We start from the raw sequence: 24,550 nt of genomic DNA, 5'->3' as shown, positions 1-24,550 counted from the left end.
TCTGGAACGCCCTTGTTCTTCATCGTCATCAACATTATCGTCATGGTCATCAGCGGCTACGGCGCGACAGAGGACAGGCCTCTTTGATAAGCTGCGTCGCATCTAAAGCCTTTGTTTGTTAGTTTTTCTGCCATGCATTGCTATTTTGCACTTTGTGTTTGCTTTTTTGGTGTGAGTGCGTGAATGTGCAAGTGTGTGTGTTGTGTTTGTGAATGTGTTGTTTGTTTAGTTGTTACGGCAGACCGGAGTTGAACGTCTAGTGCAGAAATGGGTAACAGTAAGGAAAAAAAGAAAGACAAGTACATGTATAATGAGGAGGCAACACATCCGAAACAAAGCTCGTTTGAAAATCTAGTTCAGGCTAAACACAGTGTCCTACTTACAATGGACAGCGAAGACACAGAGTACACGAGTGGGCCTTTGTGCGTGTTATGTGTATGTGTTGAACTTACGGCCGTACACATCTGGATTTAATAACATGCCTTGTTTGCTTCAGAGGCAATATTGATGAGAACTCATACGAGATATGTTATAGAGTTGCATGTGTGTTCGGGCCCCATTCTTGCGTGCTTGTATGTTCTGTAAGTAGTCATGTAAGATGGGCTACTCTTCTTTAAGATTTTCTAGATCACATTTTCAAAATGTCCTTGTTGCTTGCCTTTTTTTTATTTATTGTTTTTTTTTTTGCAGCTGAATCACATAGCTAACTTCCAGCAGGTCCAGAGCATTCAAACCATAGTCAGCGACGTTAACCCAAAGCCAGTGCTTCAGCTGAAGATTGCAGGTACTTCAGAGGTGAGTGCTTGGAATTGATTGCGCAACAACTCCTGATAAATGTCAATTGACTATGTGTTAAGCATATTTGCTTGAACGCTGCGTAAACACTCATAAGTTTCTTCTTTTAATCCGAATATATTGCCATCGGTTCGCCTGACTGTTTTAAATATGTTTCATGAATGTATCAGTTTGTGAGAGTGAGCTCATTCATGTGGTGGGTGTTATTTAGTAAATCAATCAATCAAGATCCAATCAATCACAATGTAAACCAACCAGCCAATCAGTGATTCAAAGAATATTTTCATTGGCAAAATAGTATGCATAAACGTCTTGACTAATGAGTACGTATGCTTACTTGCCAGTTCAGCACCGAATACAGTCAAAAGTACGAACGTCATCTGCCAAGAACTACATAAGCTGTGCATATAGCTCTGGTACCTGAATCATGTAAGAGCAGAAAAACATTTTCTGTTGATCAAAGTGCATCAATTTTCATTTCAGGTGCTAAGCATCTCTTGTCCCTCACTGGCGGTAGCGGAGAGCATTGCCGACTTGGTGGATGGCTACTGCCGGCTAATGCAAGGAACACAGGCGTCCTTCTGGAGCCGTAAAGGTACGTTTTGTTGCAAGAAAAATGTCAGTCACTGTGGACACTTGAGAGCATAGTAGCATGGCAGATTTCAGTCGATTGAAATCGGCTACACGACTCTGGAGCGTATGGCCAGTAATGAATCGTAACAGATTCTGTTCACTGCCAGAAAATATATGGTTTTCATTAATATTTCTGTACTTAAAGGAATAGTTGTCATTATTCTAGCATCACCTAGAGGGGTGGACATGAAAATTACAATCCTAGAATACTGTCTAAAACCGTGCCTTCAATGTCACCCCGACTCTGTGGTACACTCAAACCTTGATATAACTAACCCGGATATAACAAAAAGTTGGTTATAACGATGTAAATGAAAGATAGTTTTGCAATAGTATAGTGTTAGGCATATACCATTGTAAAAAAATTTCGGATTTAACAAACTGAGGTTTGAGTATGTGTGCATTTTAGACATTGCTTGATCATGATCAGTTTGCGACTTCGGATGATTGTTGGAGTACATTAGCTTAGATTGTGGAATTCTGGTGTGGCCACGTGACAACACGTTTGGTGGCAGCCAAATTTAGTTATCTTTAGCATGACGAACTGAATGCACGTCATGTCACCTTTACCATTCCATTTATGCTTAACGAGTGGTAAACCTGACTTTGTGGTAAGGCTATGAATGATTATCGACATTTGTCATGCATTCTTGACAGCCTTGCTGACTGTCTGTATACTTCTACTGTGTTGGCACGGAACTCAACTTGCATCCGCGTTAACTAATAATGTTGATTGTTCAATGTTAAGGTATTTGTTTTCTGTGTGTCTGTCTCTGTGGTGTATTGCATAATGTTCATGTGATCACCGTGCCCACTTTGCTAACCTGATGCATGCTTCAATGCTTTGTGCGCTCTGTGCTGCTTTGATGTGTCATGCAACTTTGTAACCTTGACGCAGTTCATAATCTTTGTTGCTTGGTGGTGGCATCAAGTTTCAAAAGAGTTATAAAAGTGTAAAGTTATGTTCTGAAGCTTGCAAAGTCTAAATACGTTGCAAAGTGTCAAGTGTAAAGATGAGCATAAAGACCATGTTGCGAAGAAAAATGCTTGGGGCTGTACGGGATCCTCTCGTTTTAGGTTAGGTTTGCATTAAGTCAGGTCTAGTCAGAGAACTTTATTTCAAGATTATGTACAGGTAATCTTGTTTTGAAGGTGGTATAAATTATACGACTGTGAGTAAAGACCCTCTGAAATTTTAAAATGGAGGGCTCTTTGTCATTACAGTTCTAAACAAAAGGTATTTAAGCGTATAATGTAACTAAATGTTAGATATTTCTTATTGCGACAGTGAATTTTTTTTTGCTGGCTGTACTTCAACTTGCAACTCTATTAGCTCAACAAACACATAAGTGAGACTTGCCTACCATAGCATCATTCACTGAGCTGTTGGTTGTTACCTCGCACAAATGTGAGTCGAGTTGTTGGTGTGCGCTACCGTTCTTACATAATGTCGACCATGCAAGCAGAGATTCACCACGATCCCTCTCACTTAACGGGCCCGAAAAACCTGCATGAACGAAGAGTGTTGACTGTTGTGTCGTTTGCTAGCCGTGTTTGTTTGTCCGCCTGTGTGATGTGCCTCTTTAACGCTTGCCGCCTCATGTTGCTTTCTTCTCGGCTGCTTGTCTCTGTCCTCGTAGAAGCCACTGCGGAAACTGACGGAGGTAGGCTTATTTATATATCTTTTTCTATCGGCTGCGAGTAGCTTGCAAGTCATGTAGCGTTGAGTTTGTAGTAAGAGGCTTGCTGGTAGTGCTGACTTTTATTGATCGAGTGACGCTAGAAGTAAGTGAAATTATATACTGAACACGTTAATAAGAATCAGCTGTTTGTCTTCCGTTAATTTGTTGCTCTTCAGGCCCTGAGAGATGAATAAATGAATTGCAATGAAGGTGTTAATGCTAGTTACATAAAAGACAATATTCCGGTGTATTTGCAATGTTAGCAACTCTTTGTTATTATTACATTGCACATTACGATGTTTATTTAAAAAGTAAAATGGAGCTTTAAGAATAAATATGCAAGTTATCTACAAACTTAGGACGGATTAGCTAGTTCTAACAATAGCGTTTTAGTCAGAAATGTCGGGTCCATCCCAAGTGGTGTAGCTTATTCCACTATGCAACTTCCTGTGTGTCCGCTGAGACCTTGACGGTGAGATTTATTGCACTTTTGCTCCAATTTGACGTTCTTGTAGGCCTTAGTTGGCAGTTGGAGACATTCTAGAATATCAGGAAAACATTTGCGCTTACAGGTAGGGACTATATTTGATGCAAAGACCATACCAAATGAGAAAGCATTCCATTTGTCATTGGACACTTTTTAAGTATTGGTAGACCCTATTTGGTGGCTCAACTTAGCTACTTTACATGCAACGATCAGATCTTTTGTGTGCATTTTGAGTACCACTTATTGCCGTGCATATAATCAAACCTATCTTTACTTTAACAATTTTGTAGTATTCTGTTGGTACGTAGAATACATGCATGCAATTCCGCATGAGATTGGTACTTGGGTGCCCTTTCCTAGTACTTATACTTAATGCAAAACCAGACTACATTGTGGTTTCGATACTCAAGACCACGGTACAAGGTCTATCCTCATTCAAATTTTAGCTGTAAATCTATTATCTGGTTGTTTTATGTCAGGAACACGAAAATAATTTCACTGTGTTCGTGCACACTGCAGAATTTCTTCACAGATTTACAAGCCAGAATTGCTTGTCAGCTAGGTCATTTTCTTCAGGGTAGTTTAATGTTTTTTGCATATTTTCTCTGACTGCAATGTTCGTTTAAATTAGGTAATTCAGATATGGTGCACTAAATTTACTAGCAATGTTCATTGTTCATTTGATACTTATACATTCTTATCACCCGATACGTCAGCTAAAATTTCAATTCGGAAAGCATTCAACTTCTGGTACCACTTCCATACATGCATCTGGTAGCAATCATTCAAAACTTTCCAAGTTATAGCGATGAGAACAATTACACTGTGTCGTATTTTTGTTTTCAGATGCCCATCCTCCTAAATACAGGTACGAACATTTTTTTTCCACATGTAATTGTAGCTGCCTAGTAAAAAAAAGAGTCTAATGTTGTCGTGGCTTCTCCCTCACGTAGGGGGGGCGTCAAGCACAAGAATCATTCCAACCCCTCTGGTCCCAAGAAGCAAGGTGCCTCAGGTAACGATGCTTCTAGACTCTGTGGCCTTGTTCTGGTCTTGCGATAATTGGCGCTGCCTTGTTCTCCACAATCATGTGACCCGCTAAAATGCTCATGCTTCGAAAATCTCGCCTGCTCTGCAGAGGACTATGCCGAGATCGTGGACGAAGAAGGAGACTATTCAACGCCTGCGAGTGAGCATCCACTTTTTCTCAAATTTGTAGTACATCTACCAGATTGCAGTTTAAAGGTGAAACCATTGCTTTTATGACCACTTTCTTTTCACTCAACTATCAAAGCCTTGGTCTGTACTATTCGTTTTATAGCTGTAATGAATATGTATTGTTATGTGGCTTTTTAAAAAAGGAGGATGATAGTACAAGGTACAATTAAATTGTGCACATAGGCACTAATTGTCAATACAATTGGCACTTGACAATATATTTTGTGCTTTATAGTATGCATATTCGGGCCTGTTTTTAGCTTGTTTTTAGGCTTGTGCGTGTTGTGAATTTTAAAATATGAAGCAAATTTGAAGCGAATAGTGATTTTGGTCAAATAATTTCAAATCGAATTCAAAGAGTATATATATTGCAAATTTTAAAGAAAAAGAGGTATATATGTCCTGACCAAACTAATCTGCACAATAATTCTTCAAGTATTAAAACACTGGCTGTGCAAATGCCTTTTTTTTTTTTGCATCAAAGGAAGTGGTAACAACGTTGAATAGTAGCAGGATTTGACTTTTGGTACAATGCTAGTGATAGCCTGTAAAATATGTTAGGTTTTAACATTTGCTTTATTTCGAGCATATATGCCAGTGTAACGAGCTTTTAAACTGAAAAAAAAAAAAAAGAATCCAGGCCACTAATATTTTCATTTAACTTTGAAGTGGGGCTTCGCTGCAGTGCAGATTTTTTTTTTTAGGGGTTAGGTACTTTCACAGTTTAGCACCACTTCACTGCAGTGAATTCACTTTTACGTGTGAATTAAAATACATTTAAATAGGTGCTTTCACGGCTTAGAACTCTTCTGCTGCAGTGAAACCACTTTTAGAGGGTGTGACTTAAGGACTAATATGTTTCTATTTGTTCATTTCGAATAATTCGAAATTTTCAATAATTTAAATTTGATTCGAAGCAAATTCCAATACTGTATTATTTGTTTGAACATTTGAAGCATTTGAATATTCACATAAGCCTACTTGTTTTTACATCATTCTTGCCATTTAGAACGAATTTTCTTCGATCTACTGTGTCAAGCGAAGCACAACTTGACGATATTGCTGCAAGATAGTATACTCTAAATGTTTGTCTCATATGAGAAGTGGGTACCCTGCCGCGGTGGTCTAGTGGCTAAGGTACTCGGCTGCTGACCCATAGGTCGCGGGATCGAATCCCGGCTGCGGCGGCTGCATTTCCGATGGAGGCAGAAATGCTGTAGGCCTGTGTGCTCAGATTTGGGTGCACGTTAAAGAACCCCAAGTGGTCGAAATTTCCGGAGCCCTCCACTACGGCGTCTCTCAGAATCATATGGTGATTTTGGGACGTTAAACCCCACGTATCAATGAATCATGAGAAGTGGGTGTTGTTTGAGTGGCAGTGCATTGTGTGACGAAAGCGTCTTCACTTTTTTTTGTTCGGCAGCCAAAGACTACGAACTTTGTCGTTCTCATATCACGCTTGGCGACATCATCGGCGAAGGCCAGTTTGGAGATGTTCACAAGGGGACGTACACTTCACAGGTGTGTTTCTACAAACTGTGCGACAGCTGATAGATGGCCTCCAATCGATTTGCTTAAAAAATTCTCTTGCATGCTTCTTTCTTTCACATTTTTTCTTTGTATTTCGTTTTCTTGTTTTGTCCTTGGGGAACAGTTACAGCCAAAATGATAACTCGCCAATGGGGTCGATGATTACAGCGCAAGTTATCACTTGTTTGCTTTGTCTGACTTCTTGCTATGATGAAAGCTTTTGCCCCTTTATTGTGAGGAACGAACTAAATTTGTAGTGTCAGAAAGATTAAATGATACGCGTTTGGGTGATTTGGTTCATGATTAAGGGTAAAAAAAAAAAAACGGTGCTGAAAAATGGGACGAAAGAAGAAACAGGGACCATGGTGCTTATTACCGGCCAAGTGTTTTAAGAGTTTCATCTTTCAGGAAGCGCATACTCATAAGACAATACAGCTTATGTTGCCTTCCTATTTGGATTGTTTTATCCTCTGTTTGGAATAGTTTCCCAAGCTTACACTTAATCAGGGGGGTGAAGGGGGGTTCTGTTATGGCTGCAGGATTCTAGCACTTACACACACAGTTGGACAGTTTAAAAGCTTGTGTGTGGCAGCTGTCATGTTGTGATCCCCCGAGTTTTGACATGCAGGCTGACAACCAGGTGATCCCAGTGGCCATCAAGACCTGCAAGGTGGAGACGGAGGATTCCATGGGCGAAAAGTTTCTCGAAGAAGCCTGTGAGTTTTGGCTCTGCTGCCCTGCATTTCGGTCAACGTGGTAGCATGGACGCGCATGTTGAAGAAGTTACTTCATTTTAGAATTAAGCTTTAATTGAGGACAGCCCTCGTGATGATTCAGCTCAGACTTCTGTGTGGGGAACAGTGTAAGATACCTACTCTTTAGCTGGGTGCGCTTTTCAGCTTGCTTGCTAAGCACATTCGTCTTGATAAAGTAATGACAGCACACATTCGTTGGTTCGGTGATGGCAGTGGATATCTATTGGCGAGAGGAATCGATTTCAACACGGTAGTTTTATGTACGGTTGCTATGGCGATCGATGTGGTCGACAGCAACACCGGCGTTAGCTGCGCGTCGCATTTTCCGCTTGTGAAAAACTTGGCAAGTGTCTCCAGCCTATTTGCTAGCGTGTCATAGCCACATTCGTGGACCAGGAAATCCACATTTTCTGCGAAGCGCCAGTCATTTGACGAGCTCATGGCGATGTTACTTTATCTGCTTGATTGCGTCTCGCATGTGCCCTCACTAAAAAAAGTATACGTCTTACGCTGCAATGTAGGGACATAACTGTAGTACAACGTCAAGACCGTAGTCGCTTTAGTGATGAAATTACATGCCATCAGAAGGAAAGCACACAACTCGGGCAGCTTGCCTTCGTTGTCTTCATTTGAGGTGTTACTGATACAATCAGTCACGCATTTTTTTTTTAACCATGGAGCATCGTTTGTCATCTTGGCACGTGCTGAACAAACATGAATGTCTTGCAGATATCATGCAGCAGTTTGATCACCCCCACATCATCAGGCTCATCGGCATATGCTCAGGCTCTCCCATCTGGATCGTCATGGAGCTGGCAAAACATGGAGAGGTAGGGGGCAGGCATTGAATTTTTGTTTTAGCAAGTCACCCTACGACAAAAGGAAAAACCACCAATCTTTTGCCGCAAGAAGGCTCTCTGTAGGCAATAAAAACTGCTAAGAGAAAATTCGGGCGGTGACGTCCTTGAACTTACCCCACCATCTTGCCATGGCGTCATGCGATTTGCCATACATTATTCCTTATTGGTAAAAATAAATTGTGTTGTGTTACAATAGAGCCAGAGACTCAGCTGGTGCAATTTTCAGAAAATTTTATTGATCCAATGTGGGCAAAATGTGAAAACCATATCTGGGACGTGACGCTCGCATTCACGTGGGGAGGCTTATTCGCAATCTTTAAAGGGATGCTAAAAAAAAGATAGCGAAATGCTGCAGGGGTTTTAGATATCATCATTATCATGAAGTATTTAAAAAGCCTCTGCCTGTATTAATATGTAAGAGAAAGGAAGAGAACACACAAAAATTGGTTGTATTATGCGAAAAACGAAGCACCAGGGTAACCAGATCTAATTCAAACATTGAGACTTCAAGCTGATATTGTTTGTGGGCATTGCAGATGCGGGCCTACCTACAGAACAACAAACACCGGTTAGACTTGGCCACTCTGATTCAATATGCCTACCAGCTCAGCACAGCGCTATCTTATCTCGAAAGCAAGAAATATGTCCACAGGTGAGTTGATGGCTTCTTCGTTCTTTGTTCCATTTGAGCAGACTTTATTGTAATTGTGATCTCGAAAGAAATGATATACTATGAAAGCTGCATGTCAGTAGAGGTCTATTCTCTCAAGCAGGGCTTCTTTTAAGGTTTAGTTTATGCAAGTTAAAAGAAAATCTTTCCCGAAATTTTGGGGCCTAGGCTGATAGTAGAAGTTAAATTCACGACATGAAACATTGCGATATCTGCTAGTTCTCTAGAATTTTCTGTAAAGTTTAAAAACTCGAGCTTGTAATATGACTTTACAATTATTTTGCACACAAAAGAAATTTCAATTTTAAAGGAACCCTGGGCCAGTGTTTTGAAAGTTTTGTAGCATTTAGGCTGGAGCATAATCAAATCATTCGCCCCACCAATTGAGCAACACACCGTGTACAAAGGCTGCTAGGGACATTCATATCTATACCCTCTTTTTCACCCTTGCCTTGTTTCCTCAACTCATGAGACATGCTGGCATCCCTCGCGATCGGGGCACTCTCAGGAGGACACTTGACAGTTTTAACTTTGTCCAGTCGCGGTCTCAGAGATTGCACACCGACAAATTGCGCGCAATGCCGAAGACCCTAGCCCAGTGTGCCCGGCAGCACGCACACCCTCTGGTAACAGAGACAAAAATCGCGGAGTGATTGATATCTGCTCCACAGGTGCCACCACGCTGCCAGCCGATCTTCTGTGCATTTCACAGCCAATCAGATCAGGAGCCTTGGTGACGTTGTGCCATCAGAGGATGTCGTACTATGAATGGGCGGTTGAAAATGCATTTGAGCCACAGTGATCAGCAGTAATTCTCAGTTTTAAAGCATTGTAATAAGTTACACAGTTTATGCAGAGAGCTTAAATTGGTCTGTAAATGACACTTAGGACTTGGTGTATTGGCTCAATGTGTTCGTTCGAGATCATCAAAATCGTTTCAGGGTCTCCCTAAAAAAAGGTTCCACTCGTCAGACTCCAAAGTCTTTGTTGGGAGAGATGCTAGAATGGTACCTGCTTTGAGAAAGTTTACATGCAGAAGTTCCATGAAAGAGGCTGAATTGGCAATACTAGGATAGCTGAAAAGGCTACTTCTTTGCAAAAAGAAGTTTGCTGGTTAATATTTGCGTGTCATCGTGGTGCAGGGACATAGCAGCGCGCAACGTGCTGGTGTCGTCGCATGACTGCGTCAAGCTGGGTGACTTTGGCCTGTCCCGCTGGGTGGAGGATCATTCCTACTACAAGGCTTCTCGCGGGAAGCTGCCGATTAAATGGATGGCACCGGAGTCCATCAACTTCAGACGCTTCACGGCCGCCAGCGATGTCTGGATGTTTGGTGAGGAGAGCCACACCCTCTTGTAACTTGACCGAAAAGCTGCTTCAAAACGCCGCGCTCGTGTGTGCGCATTTCAGTAGGCATTGTCACCAGAATCTGACGATGATGTGCGCTCTTGAGCTGGTGGTTGCTGCCAGGCCACCAGGAAGCCTGAAGAGCTTTTATTCAGTTCGATAGACAAGCGGATATGTCTTTTTTTGTATCAACTATTGACCACTCTACTGTTTCGAAATATTTCCGCAGGACAGGTCATATTTTGAAGTACAGAACAGGCAAAGAAAGCGAAGTGCAGTCATGAATCTGGGGCCTTCGTTCATTTAAGAACATAAAAATAGGCTGACTATCGTGAATGAAAGCAATTTCTTGGCTAACCACAAGGATATTGAGTATCAAGGTGCCCTCCCATATTACATATCATTTAATTTTAAATGACCCCGATCGAAAGGGTAGCTGCTTAGGGTCTTTGGTAGCCACCCTCGGGACAAACTTGGCCTGGTACTCCTTGCAGGGGTTTGCATGTGGGAGATCCTCATGCTGGGCGTCAAGCCCTTCCAGGGAGTCAAGAACAACGACGTGATTGGTCGCATCGAGGACGGCGAGCGGCTGCCGCTCCCTCCCGACTGCCCTCCACGCCTGTACAGCCTCATGTCCCAGTGCTGGTCGTACGAGCCCTCCAAGCGGCCTTGCTTCAGAGATGTCAAGCAGGTGCTCAGGTAAGGGAACAAGACACCACCTCGAAGGTCAAAAACCATTGCGGTCTGTGAGCGTGACCTCAGAGTGAATAGTTTGGCTATTATGTACACTCAAACTTCATTATAACAGTCACATCTGCTACAAAAATAACTTTATTATGTCAAAAACTTTGTTGCAGACATTTATCAATAACCCTGCATCTATGACAAGCCTATTTTTCATCTACTTAGTTATAGCCCATAATTCGTTACGTCTGTGTTTGTTATGTCGAGCTTTGAGTATAGGCAAACATGCAGAAAGCTGCCCATAATGGAGGAAAGAAACAAGCTAGCAGGCATTATGGGTTTACTACTACAAAAAGACTAGGACATTAAAAGAAACGTGAACATTGTCATGGAGGTATGTCAAGATAGGAGGTCATTATGCAGAGCGTAGAAAGTCACCCTCTGAAGCCATATTTGAAGGTTCCGCCACTTATGATAGGACGTCCTCCCCCCGTTCTCTCTCAACCCTTTTGGTCACACCTTCTCTGGAGGGTCCACAAGTTCACTACATTTTTGTGCCATGCTACGCCAAGATTGCTGGTCGCAGCCTCGAAACAAACGTTTTGCGAAAATGCACTGCTGGCTGCCAGAAATAAACATGCCAGCTTCTTGCATAGTTAAAGCGCTGAGATGCCTACAACTGTGCATCGGTCGGAAACATGGGCTCAAACAGTGATGCTTGAGCACTGGTCTTGGCTCTCTTTACAAAAAAGAGGCATGACTTTGTCTTTTGAATGAAGGAAACCGTGGAGAAGGGAGAGCACAAGGGAGGCTGTCTCTCTCTCCATTTGTAAAGGAGCTCAAACAAGTGGTGTGGCTTGTCTGATGGTGCCTTAAAAGAAAGAAGGTATAAAACATATTGTGACGTTGAAGTGCACCTGCATATGCTGTCGAACACTGGCACAATGAAATGACCCGTATGGTAAAGGATTCTTTACATCATTCACAACAGATTGAGCTGTATAACAAAGTATCTTGAAGGTCCCATGCGCTTCTGTTATAAAGGTGTTTGTCAGTGTGCCTCGTTTCGGTGACAAGGAACATTGCTGTTCATGTGCTGCAGCATTAGTAACATTAGCAGCATTAGGGCGTTGTGGTTTTGTGAATGCGAAGTGCGCAGGCGCGCAGTTACCTATATATTTCGTGTGTTTCTTTAATAAGAATTCAGTTTGGAGTTAGCGCTTGTGTGTCGCATTCTATTGTCTCTCGTCCCTGAAGCTTGCACTGTATTGCAGTTCACAGGAATGCAAACTAGCCCAAACAAGTATCTTTCCAAGAGATTGTATAGGGTCTTCATTGTTGGAACTTGGGAAAACTGCAAGGAGCTGCAAAACAAAGATGTACGCGATTTTCGGTCTGCTTGCAGTGAAATTCTGGCCGAGGAACGGCACCAACTGGAGGACACCATGCGGAGGGAGAATCGCCGAGTTCAGGCCATGTCCTGGGGTAAGTTGTGCCCCCTCTAGGCTTCTAAAGTGCGTGATGGTTTCGTTAGAGAAACTCGCAGCTGGCCGGAATGTGTGATTAGGTCCTAGTGATTATGATGAGACCGTGAATTGGAGTGACAGATTCGAGTGTCCTTGTTGCAATGTGAGTAAAATTTACATATTTAAATCGTCTTTAAGTAGAAAACAAAAACAGTATGTGGAGAAGCCTTGGGGAAGAGCCTTGAAGCTGTATCATGGAGTCATTGGCTTCTTTTTACACAGTCTGATGCTTTCATGCGTACCACAATTAGCATTCCAAATTAGAGTGTGCATATTTTTATCCATCCCCGCTTTATTATATGTGCTATTAATGAAGTAAGAAGAATTTCTTAATAAGAAGCGGCACTGCCTTTTCAGCAGCTAGTGGAACGTGTCGAGCTGGAATGCATGCGCGCAGGGTGCACATATGGGCAGCAAACTGCACTGCACAAACACAAACTGCTGTCGCAGCTGCCTTCCGCTGTTTTCAGCATGTGTTGTGTGTATACGACTTCATAACTGCTACAGATTTAAGAAATTTCGCTCACAAATGTTTCATGGTATCTTTCGTGTTACCATTCCGTAATTAGACATTCTCAACGGTAAGCTACCCGTTGTATTGATAAGTAAATGTGTATCATAAAAACTAGTTGTCAGTCCCTTTAAAGATTTGAGTTCTTTTAGCAGTTCTGCAGTATATACAGCTTCTGCAGCCATGATTACACAGAATATATATACAATCTCAAGAAGTGTGATCAAGGAAACCAGATGTGAGCTATGAAACATTTATACTTTTTTTTTTCACTTTTAACGTTAGTACTCTTGCTTCCGATTTGCAAGCTTTCCATGTATTAATGTGGTAAAAGTAAACTTCAGTATAAGACAATAACCACAACACTATTATCAGTGTTGTACCTGCTATTCATATTTTGTTTGCTCGACTTCTTTTTCCATCATGTCTCCATTGTGTGATCACTGAACTCGTAACGGTTAGTGACACATATATGCCTTGTCTCCTTTGTTCAAGCATTTTATCTGTGGTTTTCATTCTTCGTTAACTTCTAAATATTTGCTTTGTTTCATTTCTTTTTATCTGTGTGATGAAGACTGACGCAGCATTCAAATACACCACCCTTGTACTGACTGTTAATAAATAATTGATAAAGGTGTGTGAATATTTGAAATTTCGAATATTTTTCGAGTAGATGTTTGCTATTCGATTCGCACTAGAATTTTTTACTGTTCGAACATGCCAAAGACAAATGCAGTTAACGTCCGATTGAAAGTGGCCCCTTCAGATTTTTTAATATGCTCTGCCTTATTACACTTCTATATACTGGCAAAGCTGCCTTTCGGGCTTCGCTACAGTCGCAAATGTATTGACTCAAGAAAGCGCTGGTTCCAATGTGGAGATCACGGGCGTGACATAGGTGGGGGCTCAGATAATGCTGTTTCCGACAGAAAGTCCGAAAAATCAGATGCCTAAGATTTTTAGCATCCAAAATTTTATGTGTCCTTGTGTGTTGACGTCTACGAGGCAGATGTGGAACTCCTAATAGCTCGAAGAAAACGTTATCTCATCTGCCATATCAGTTGAGCTTTCACAGAAGTTGAAAATGGAGAAGAGGCTGATGAAATAACATCTTTGCCTTTGACGAGTAAAGTGTTGGCGGCAACGCTTAGGTTACATGAAATCGTTGCACTACAGCCTCTGCATTGCCTCATTCTTGATAAGAGAACTACGAAGTGCCATCCTGCCAGCACTTCATCAACCTAGCGAAATTAAACAATTCCATGTTGCTATATCTCAATAAGAATATGCTTAGAAACCCTCTCCAACTTTCTTTTTTTTTCTGCAATTTCGCTTCAAATTATTCGAAAATTATTCTTGAAATATTCTATTCAACATTTCAATATTTGAATTCGCTTTTCAAAGTGTTGATATTCGTGCAGCTCTAATAGTTTATAATAAAAAAATTTCTCGGCAATATTTTTGTTCTTGTTCTTGAAGGAGATGTTTGTTACTGTCTAATTTTGAACATAAGTGCAAAATAAGGTGTCATGAATTAGAATCTAGCCGAAACATGCACACTAACAAGTAGCACTTTTTTTGCTTGGCCTGCTGGGTTCATGCAGTGAAGTGTCCAGATGCTTCTTCCTGTCCCGTCATTTCTGATGACATTATTCCGTGTGTCTCACACGATAAGGAAACCACAAAAAATAGTTTTGTAGGTAGATCAACCTTTTCAGCTTCCGCTATACTATTACTATAACAATATATTATTTTGCTCATTTTCTAGGTTCTTCTGGATCTGATGAGCCACCACCCAAGGTGAGCTGCAGTATTGCCGATGCCTACTAAGCTGTTTTTACAGAAGATAATCAGTAACAGGCCATATAAAAAGGAGGGCAGAACGAAGTCGCAGTTATCTTATTTCAATTTCACCAAGTGTGCTGGCTCCTTCTCATCGCAGGCACAGTTTAACAGTTTTCATCACCTGTGTAAAAAGTTAGCGGTGCTTTATTGGGGAGGTAACTTGTAAAGCTTAGGCATAAAGCTGAATTTTTATGGTGCACTATTTGTAAGGTTACTTTAAAGGGCCCCAGAGGTCGAAATTCAGTTGTGGTAGGGGAATTGTGCGCGAGTGTACGACGAACACGGAGCCAGGAGAAATTTTTTAGATGGTGCCGTTATAGTGGAGTTAGATGCGTTTGTTTACCAAAATCACCACAACAACTCCTTTCGCTTTTTTCTGTGCTACCCTCCATGGATCTGTGGTGTAATACCTGGGTTACAAACTCCTTATTTCGGGTCGTCTACAAACCTATCTTGTTTTATTTTTCAGCTTTTGATTGTTTTAATAATTTCTTTAATCGCCTGGTGGTCTAGTGGTTATGGTTATCAACTGCTTACCTGCAGTACATCTGCATTTTAAATAGAAGTGAAAATGCTAGAGGCACATGGACTTAGATCTAGGTGCACATCAAAGAACCCCAGATGGTCAAAATTGCCAGAGCCCTCCACTATGGCGCCCCTCTTAATCATGGGAGGGGGGGAAGGACGTTAAACTCTAACAGTTATTATTATTGGTTATATATATTTTTGGAAGCGGTTGCAAACCACAACGCATTCAGCGCGTATGAACGTGCAGAAAAAGATGGAAAAACAAAAACGACGCTTGTTGTGTTGCCTTGAGACTTCTCTCTGGAAATAAATGGCAGTCATCCAGACTCACCTGTTCTTCAACCTTCTGGTCAACTTCTTCCTTGTAAAAATGTTTTCACTGTTGGAGGTTAGGGAGCGCCATTATGGTCGGGCGATCCGCTCGTGCTTGTCGTTTGCTTATGGCATAGAATTTTTTTCGCTCACGTTCTTGCACACCTGTGCCAGGCTTGCGATTGTGCCAGGAATCCCTCTATGAATCGTGTCGCAGCCTTCTCGGCACCCCGTGGACCGAGGTAGCCGCGCGCAGACGCCGACCCCGACCGTGGGCACCTACATCGTGGCCCAGACGCCCGAGGTGCTGGCCCAGCTGCTGCAGGAGAACGACGGGAGCCTACCCCCGGCATGGGCTTACGTGGCGCCGGCCTCGCCGACCAACACATTCACGGTACAGGACCTAGCCGGCGGTGCTTCTGCAAGCGCCCCGGGCAGCGCACTGGGGAGCGGCGGCAGCAATGCCGACTGCAGCAGCACGACGGGGGGTAGCATGGCGGGAAGCACGACGTCGTCATCGGCGTCCCCCCGGGGGGGCGCTGCCGCGTCGGCGGTGGGAGCAGCGGGTCAAAGGTCAAGCCTCGCCTCACAGGTCAATGGCCTCATCTATGCAGACGAGGGAGAACTCTCGTCTCTCTTGTTTGTGTGTGACGTTTTTCCAAGCTCCCCTCGACCGAATCTTCCTAATAAGGCTGCAACGGTGGCTTGTCGGTGCGACTTCATCTTGTACTGTGCAGCCAGAAATGACAAGGATCGAAGAAATTGAAAGACAAGCCAGGGTTATGGGTATTACACTTACAGGCCTGAAAAAGCAAGGAGGAAGAGGAGAAAGAAATAGGATAATGTAAGCCATCAAAAAGTGGTAGATTATAGTCGAAGAAGGCATATCAGCCTCCAGATAAACAAACGCCACCAATGGGTGTCATGTGTTATGCATGCGGTAACATGGATGCATTTACATGGCTAACACGGTACTGTGCGGATCATACAGAGAGGAAAAACAGCAAAGTGAGGGCTCATCAGCGCACCCTCGATTGCACTGTCTCAAAAAGAACCTTCTAAAGCACATATGTAAATGTGTGCATAACACATGACACATGTTGGTAGTGCTTTTTCACTCTGAGGCTAATATGTCTTCTCTGACTACTGTCTACCATCTATGATGGCTGGCTTTCACCTCGTTCTTTCTCGTGTTTCTTTTTTGAGCCTAGGAAGTCTTTTTATGCTTGAAATGAAGTAAGTTGCTAGATTGTGCATCACCCTGCATTGTCTTTGATTTTCTTCAGTCCTTGTCATGCCCAGCAGCACAACAGAAGATGGAGATTAGATCTCCCTCTAGGAATTCAAACATTATGAACTTTTAGCTTTCTTGTCGGTACGAAGCTTGTTGTGGTGTGTAGTTTTCGAATAGTGCGACCACGTAACTTAATCAGTTTGTAGCTTGTTTGTTTGATTAGGGTAGATTCTGGCATTATGTATGCAGCTCTCTACCAAACAAGCTTACACACGTCCACGTCTTGTAACCTGTCAGTGGTTTGCACTTTAGGACAACCAGGCAAACAATGATGTGATGCATTTTTTAACCTCTAGGGACCAAGAAGTGTGACTTTGGCCTTGAATTTCTGTGGAAACACCGCATTCATAAGTGCTAAATCTTGTTTTTAAATTAATTGAATTAAATATCGTGGGTCACTGTTTACCTTAAACTTCAGTGGAATTAATACAGAATGTGTGTCTATTATACATGTCCAACACACTGGGAGACACAAATATAACAGAATAAGTAAAAACATTATAATTTGATAACTATAAACTGTATCAAAATGAAGTTCGTACAGTAATGCTAAAAAAATAAACCCTGAGAACCTTAATATAAATTTTTGTAATCGGAACAGTTCAATTTCTAAACAGCAGAGAGCAATCAGGTTGGACCTAAATGGTGCCACTTATTAGTCATAGGTTTATCTACAAATATGAACTTGCTGATATATCCAGTAAGTTCAATCATTGGAAACTAGTTATAATATGAAATGTTGCCAATCAGCTGATGGGACTGCCACCAACCGTGCTTGTCTTTTTAACTCTTCAAGAAGTGTGAACGCTATGTAGAGTGGTAAAAGGCGACATCTCCGTCCATTGCGCAAACTCTTTCCTGTATCATCCGCTGATGCCGTTCACTGCCCATTTCAGGACCTCGTCCTAGAGCAAGAGAGTTACGACAACCTCGTGGTATGTCACAAATTGGTTTTCACCAGCTTGCTCGGTTGTGCTCTACCAATACTTAGCGCTTGCGTTTGCCGTGTGTGCTGTGGTAGCCCCCGTGACCTTCGCATGCTCCCGTTGCGTCTGCAACCTGGTGAACCTCTCCGTAATGATTTGACGTCCTCTTTTTGTGTTTGTGGCTGCATGGGATTGAGCCGGCTTGTGAGGCGAGTGTTTGCATTGCCCGCTGTGTGGCAGTTATAGTTTGCTTCTTGCCCATTGTCAGTGTTGTGTTCTTTTGGAGTGTGTCAGTTTTTTTCATTTCGTTTTTGCGTGTGTTGAATTTCCTGTTTCTTTTGTTTTGTGTCACCAGCTGGCCTATGAGGCTCCTGCCTACGAGATGATTCCTTATTATTCGGCTATTGTTAGGAAGTATCTCCTGACACGAAAGTACCTTAGTTCTGTCCCAAATTCTTTTAGAGCCTACACGCTTACATTGGTGTAGAAAAATTGTGATCGTGTCCATGTAAAATAAATGAGAACATGATGCCTCTAAATGAGCCAGCCTAAAGTTTCACATCGATTATTATGGCTCATTGTAGCTGGCATATAAATGATGCTAAAGTATAAATACAATTCACTTTATCATCTGTGTGTATTCTTGCAGTGTGACATAACGTGCATCACTGCAGTTGGATGATGTAGGACGTGATCAGTGTGATTTACTGTGCGATCACTATATTTCCATAACACTACGCTGGCACAATGGGTTGTGAGGTTTAGGCCAGCAAAGCCATGCAGCTGGCCAAAATAGTGGGTCCTGTAGGTCTTGCCTACTGTTGGACATTATTGCTACTACCAGTAGTTGAATGCGTGATGCTACACGTTGCTAACGATGTCTTGTGATTATTTGCTAAACAACAATATGCATTGTAGTAGATTTACTTCACATGGTAAAGCACACAGAAGTAGTTTTACGTCGCATGGCTGTTCATGTTAACAGGTGATAACAGAAAAGTGCGAGCTGACAATCGCATCACTGCAGGTGTGCTACTCCACCAGCAAAATAAAGCACGCTAGTTTGCTTTCCGTAATATTTTCTCGGTGCCCTTCCTCGTTAAACTCTGTACCAGAGGTAACATCACTGTAATCTTGCTGCTGCCATTAACGTTAACAGAATACTCTGTTAAGAGTGATATACTTATGAACCGTGTTATCTGTAATTGTGTTGAAGGCTGTACCTCAAATGTCACCGTGATTGCGTTATCTGCAACTCTGTAATTGTGTCATCGGTAATTTTGTTGCAAGCGGCGATGCAGATATGTTCGTAATTCCGTTGCCTGTTACTGTGACCCGATCGTAATCGTATTGCAAGCTTTAATGCAAACATGAGTTCATCCATTAATGTTGTTCTCGTTTGCACCGAGCCTGCGGTGTTCGCACTGAAACCCAGCCAGCGCGAGACATTACGGTGCTAGTGTGCGTCGCTGGTGATCCTCGCAGGACAATGACACTCTCGAACAGAGGCTGCTGGAGATGAAGCTGCAGATGCAGCAGCGCGAGACTGAGGAGGACTCGAGGTGGCTGAGCCAAGAGGCAACCCACTTTGACCCGCTCCCGGTGAGGGCTGCAACTGGTGCACTGCTTCTTACAATGTTCAAAGAGTGAGCTCTTGCAAGAAAGTCTTTCTTTGGGAGTTCTTTAACCAGCTCAGTTTGGGAAACCCTGATGCCTAGGCATGTCGGAATATTCAACCACTTCGAGTGTTCCAATGAGTATTATTTATTTATTCATTTATTTAAAATATACCTGCAGTGCCCGAGGGAATTATTGCAGGGGGGAAATACACAACGTAAAATACGCTTGCACAAAAAGAACTATTCAAAAACAAGATGTTCACGAAAACAGATCATAAAGTATGCAACTATGACAATAGCAATATGTCCCTGAAAGATGTTTGAGTACATTTAATTTGCATTGACTTGAATTAAAAGTTATTAGAAATTTCGAATGTTATAAAAGGGTTCGATTACAATAACTTACAATGGATTTCTATATTATATGCAAGACACTTACTATTTACACTATTTACAACTGCATTGGAGAGCCGTGCATCTATGTTCGTTTGTTTGCCAAAGGTCTCTTGTCACTGCCTCTTCAGCCAGTGAGTCAACCCGCACTGACCACTCTCCCTCACTCTCTCATTGGCTGCACGCCGCGCCGTCTGTTCTTGCAAGTGGCAGTCTTTGTGCAGCAAGGGGCAGTCATTCCGTTCCCCGAACATATATGCAGGAGTCCCAGTCCCCCAACCTTTTTCGTGGGAATCAGTTAGTGTCAGCCAGAGACTAAGCAACAGTTCGGGAGAGGGGAAGATCTTTAACATCAAAGTACTCGAAATGAACGTATAGGTGTATATTGGTCTACATGTAACTCTTCCCCCGCCCGCCCTCGTAAAGGCGGTTTCACTGCAGTGAAGGGTTGCTTTGCCAAGTTTTGCTTGTTCTCATTCTCCCGATAAGGGAAAGGCTCCCACTAACTATTTTCTTCCTTTTTTTTTTCTGAAAGTTTGCCTAAAATTGTTAACTAATAAATACTAAATGTTATAGTCTATGGCTACTATTTCTAGAACATCGTCAATAATCTGACATTTCATGTCCACAACAGAACTCTTTCGTCACTAGTCATACAATAAACCATCTTAGAGCACTGCATTATAGATATCCCCTTGAGAATTATGATGGTGCATCTCGGTGTTTCACATCGCTCCATCTATAATTTTTGGATATACGCATGGCAGATATGCAGCTCCTCTGTAAAGCCAGGACCGGGGCAAGAGATTCGCTGTGCTAGAAATTTGAAAATATGCATCTTACAACTCGTCGATGGTATTTCCTTTGGGATGCCTACTGAATGGCTTAATTTTTTTTTTCTGTGCATGACGCTTAACGCAAATATTGTTTTGTATCGTGCCTGTAGGAAGGTTTCGATGACTGTGTTGTTTCGTTACAGACGACACCCAATCGCCCCCGAGCGTCGTGCAGTGACGCTTCAGATGCAGGGAGCGTAGGCGTTGCAAATGGCACCGGCCCGTCTTCTCCGGGTGATTGCTTGGACATTTTCTCAAAGTGTCGACTCTGTGACAGCATGCGAGTTGATGCTTGTTTGTGCAAGTTTCTTGTCATACATTTCATAGAAATGTGTTTGCAAGTTCATTGTCATACATTTCGTCGAAAGGTTAGCTGTTGAGTATGGATCTGAGTCTAGTTAACCTTAAAGGACACAAAACTGAAAGATTAGACCACTTTAGACTGATGAATTATTTTTTAGAACTCCGTTGTCTTCACTTTTGTCATCATAGCCTATTACTAAAGGACAAAATAGAGGTCAAGGTTTCACATTTGAACTTCACACCTCAACTTCAGCGTGCGAACATCAGTGCAATGTCGCGAATTGCAAAGTTTTTTTGCGCATCGGTCACACTGGTTCAGTGAAATTTTTCTAAACTTGCTGTGTTGAGACTTCGCAACTTTTAGAACACAGTGAATGATTTTAAGCAACAAACGATTATGTAGGCCCCATATGTAGGCCCCAGTACTCCTAGTCAAAATCTGGTGTCACAACGAGCTAGTGCATTGCTGCTTTTTTTTCTTTTGGGGCATTTTTTCACTTACCAAGCATCTTCTTGTGGTAAAAGTGGCGTTCTCGGTATCGTCAACTCGAATTTGCTTATACAAGATTCTGTTCCTTTCAAGGCTTAACTGCAAAGCGACATTTGACCCAGTAAGAAAAGCATAGTCCCAGACTGTGTATATGCAGAACAGCCTTCTTGCAATGCTTTGCATTCGAAATGCAAGTATTTATTATGAGAAACTTGCAAAGGCAGTAATTTTTGTTTTATCGAAGCTGAAAGGGCCATCATTATTGCTTACGAATAATGATACAGCACTCTGATAGCCTTGAAAACCAGCATGGCACCTACACATTACCTCGGAGATCAGTTGGTGCTCGCAGTGCACTGTAATCTCTGAGGCTACCTGCTGGGATTGCATCATGTTGAGCAGCTATCAGGTCGTTCAGTGCTACTTAAAAGCCGTCAGTTGGAAAATAACTAAGACCAGTTTTGCATCTCCAAGAAAATTACTTAGGCAGTGTGTATCTCATAACTCGATATGATGAACCCCAATATAACGAAATGTTGGTTTTGGTAAAGCAATTGAAGAATACTCTTGCAATAGATACAGGGCTTGGAATATACTTTTATAACGCATTTTTGGATATAACAAACCTATTTTCGTGTAATATGCAACTTCGTGCTAATAAAGTTTGAGTGTATTACTCATAAGCGACAAATATTTTAGCCAAGGTTTTATTGTAGGTAGCCTCTAACTTTTTATAAATAGTGAGGTCAGTAACATATGACAGTGCTAATCGCAAAACAGCATTTTTACTTGTGATTCTCTTTCCCACAGTTGTAACAAGTCCAGGACCATTCAACCAAGATGAAGTTTCTATGGGATCTCTAGAATACTCCATGGTAGATAAGAAACATGTAGGTGTTTTTGTTTGGTCTGCTTGTACCGGCGTCGCATGGTGCACTGCCTTGTCGCGATTGGGCTCAATTGAGATCAAACTTCTCAACAATGATTGACTTCTATATACAGCTTGCGTAAAGGACACATTCGTGATTAAGAACTACAATACGGATTTTGCCCAATCACGGTCAAAAGTGGCCAAATGACACCGCTATCATATTGAACTTACACGTCCTTGAAGGGCGTGTGTAGTCTTAGTCAAAACGTGTTTTCGTGTCTTCATACATTGTATCGGTCTGTGTTGTTGTTTTGTACTCGCAGTGCTGTTGCTAATTAAGATACATATGCCTGTTGCACCAGTTTTAATATTTTCTTTTTTTGTTTTGTAATTGCACAGTGTTTTGTACGAACCTCCCGTACAGTAACGGTCTTCTGCTTTGTGCCTACTGCTGACATGTATGGATGGCAAGGCACATCAAACGGCGTTAAATTTGTTGCTTTTTTCTTGCCATCACCTGTTCATGCGTACAAGCAAAAAAAAAAGACTTAATCAATTAATTAATGAACATTTTGTCACCAAAAGCATTTTTATCGCTGTCGCAATAAGATCGCGGTCTTCAGTGTGAAATAGTACTGCAAGCTGTCAGTTTAATGAAAAAGGTTCATTCGCATTCTCATTACAATGGGAAGACGACAGTGCACTTAATGGCAAATGGCAAGCCATATTGGAAGGGTACAGCAGAGACTGCTGACAAGTTGTTGCTGATTAAGTTGGTATTTTTTATTTTTGATGTTTGCTCCTATACATGCAAACTCTCCCGAATCGTTCGGGAGACTCCCGAGTTTTCACTTAATCGCCTGATTGTACGAATGCTATCTTGAATCTCCCGAGATGTGACCGCCACAGCAGAGCCGCCTTTTTGTTTAACCACGTGCGTACGTCGGCCTTTTCTGCTGCGACAGTTGCGGTGCTGTGGAAGAGCACTCACCACTACACTTCTAGTTCATTGTAGCCATACAGCCCTACTGTAGAGTACCGCTAAGTATATTCTAGGAACTGTAATATACCGCGCATCTGGGCGAAAGCCGGCCACTGCATGACCAGGTCACCACCGTACCGAAAGTTAGGCAACCGCAACATTTGCACCTGTCTGCCTCGTGAGATACGCTAGGCCTACACCGCTTCCCTAGGCGTATGTTGTGTTTCTTACGGGATTTCAGGTAGTTGAGTGTTTCCCTCAGTTCAGCTGGAAGGTCAATGGCGTTTTCAAAATTAAAGAAGTAGTATACTCACAAGCGTTTCGTGACTCTCATACAACTGAGTTCCTGTGCTTTGCGACTTTACCGAAAGGTGACAAGTATTGATTCTGTATACCACAAGTGCCTGTGATGCAAACGTTTAGCACGGTATCAAGGCCTACATATAGGCAATACAACATCGGAAGTTCCTTTCAAAAGAGCCGTTAAGACAGTGTGATGAGAGCAGAACGTCTACACACGGGATTTCTTAAGGAACACAACGTGCCGCTGAGTGTAAGCAATCACGCAGGTCAATTGTTTTGGAAAATGCCCCCAATGTGCGAGGGTGCAAAGTGGTACGGGTGCGGATGCAGGAGAGTCATTGTCGCTGTTGGGAAATGGCTGCAGATGCCAGAAACAATGCGTGGTGGCCCTGAACCACCGTGCTTTCATAGTCACAGTGTACGGAAGCAACGACAGTATGTCACAAATGTCTCAGTCTCAATTTTGTTGTATACTATACGCAAAAAAGAAAATCACTCCCCCCACCCACTCCTGCTGGGGTCTCCAAAATTTTCATTCTGCCAGGTGGGCAGGTATGGTGTTCTGTTCAGAAGATACAGCAGAATGGATACTTGATGGATGTACTTACATATATGTACATACAAAACTCCTATTTTATTATACCCAGCACGATTATACCATGTTTATTGTTGTAAGCCCCACACTTGAATTGTGTTGATAGCATTGTACACAATAACACATCTGCTGGTGGCTGATGATAGATGTGCACATAATATTTCAGCTGTCCTTGCTGATCAGTGGGCTTCTGTGCTCCACTATTGAAGTGCCAGCCTAGATGATACTGCCAGTCAGCATGGTAGCACTTGCTGATAATTAGTAGTTCCACCATTGCAAGGCTTCCAACTTCCCAGAGTTGACACGCTAATTAAATGAAATTGGAGCATTATCTTAAATACACATTAAAGTTCATGTGGTGGTATCATTGCTATTATTTTTGGTATTTATCAACATTACTATTCATCGGTGGTAACATTGGTAACGTAGTGCTATTGGCATAGTGTTGACGTAAGCTGCTTTCGTGTTTTAAGACCCTAATACAGTGCACTCTTATTGAACGGAAATCTCTTAAATCGAATTGCTGCTTAAAATGAAACTGCCGCCCACTAATAT

The 24,550-nt window shown here is 42.2% G+C and overlaps 1 protein-coding gene across 7 annotated transcripts in view; it reads left to right on the top strand.

The window, feature by feature from the left end:
* The window catches only part of Fak (protein tyrosine kinase 2 Fak), a 91,182-nt gene that overhangs the window by 60,245 nt on the left and 6,387 nt on the right, over positions 1 to 24,550 (top strand). For 3 of the 7 annotated variants that reach the window (XM_075873247.1, XM_075873245.1, XM_075873244.1), the window contains exons 9-27: positions 691 to 795; positions 1,279 to 1,390; positions 3,069 to 3,092; positions 4,444 to 4,465; positions 4,551 to 4,612; positions 4,736 to 4,786; positions 6,239 to 6,336; positions 6,974 to 7,061; positions 7,830 to 7,930; positions 8,497 to 8,612; positions 9,773 to 9,963; positions 10,472 to 10,676; positions 12,067 to 12,146; positions 14,467 to 14,498; positions 15,601 to 15,975; positions 17,574 to 17,612; positions 19,089 to 19,205; positions 20,595 to 20,685; positions 22,055 to 22,134. In XM_075873247.1, the coding sequence (XP_075729362.1) occupies positions 691 to 795; positions 1,279 to 1,390; positions 3,069 to 3,092; positions 4,444 to 4,465; positions 4,551 to 4,612; positions 4,736 to 4,786; positions 6,239 to 6,336; positions 6,974 to 7,061; positions 7,830 to 7,930; positions 8,497 to 8,612; positions 9,773 to 9,963; positions 10,472 to 10,676; positions 12,067 to 12,146; positions 14,467 to 14,498; positions 15,601 to 15,975; positions 17,574 to 17,612; positions 19,089 to 19,205; positions 20,595 to 20,685; positions 22,055 to 22,134 (1,989 nt within the window). The remainder of the gene's footprint in view (positions 1 to 690; positions 796 to 1,278; positions 1,391 to 3,068; positions 3,093 to 4,443; positions 4,466 to 4,550; positions 4,613 to 4,735; positions 4,787 to 6,238; positions 6,337 to 6,973; positions 7,062 to 7,829; positions 7,931 to 8,496; positions 8,613 to 9,772; positions 9,964 to 10,471; positions 10,677 to 12,066; positions 12,147 to 14,466; positions 14,499 to 15,600; positions 15,976 to 17,573; positions 17,613 to 19,088; positions 19,206 to 20,594; positions 20,686 to 22,054; positions 22,135 to 24,550) is intronic. The other 4 variants (XM_075873246.1, XM_075873250.1, XM_075873248.1 and 1 more) reach the window with 3 other exon arrangements.

The sequence above is a fragment of the Rhipicephalus microplus genome, chromosome 9, assembly GCF_043290135.1.
Source record: "Rhipicephalus microplus isolate Deutch F79 chromosome 9, USDA_Rmic, whole genome shotgun sequence".
NCBI classification, from domain to species: Eukaryota; Metazoa; Arthropoda; class Arachnida; order Ixodida; family Ixodidae; genus Rhipicephalus; species Rhipicephalus microplus.
This window is presented reverse-complemented; position numbering and strand designations above follow the sequence as displayed.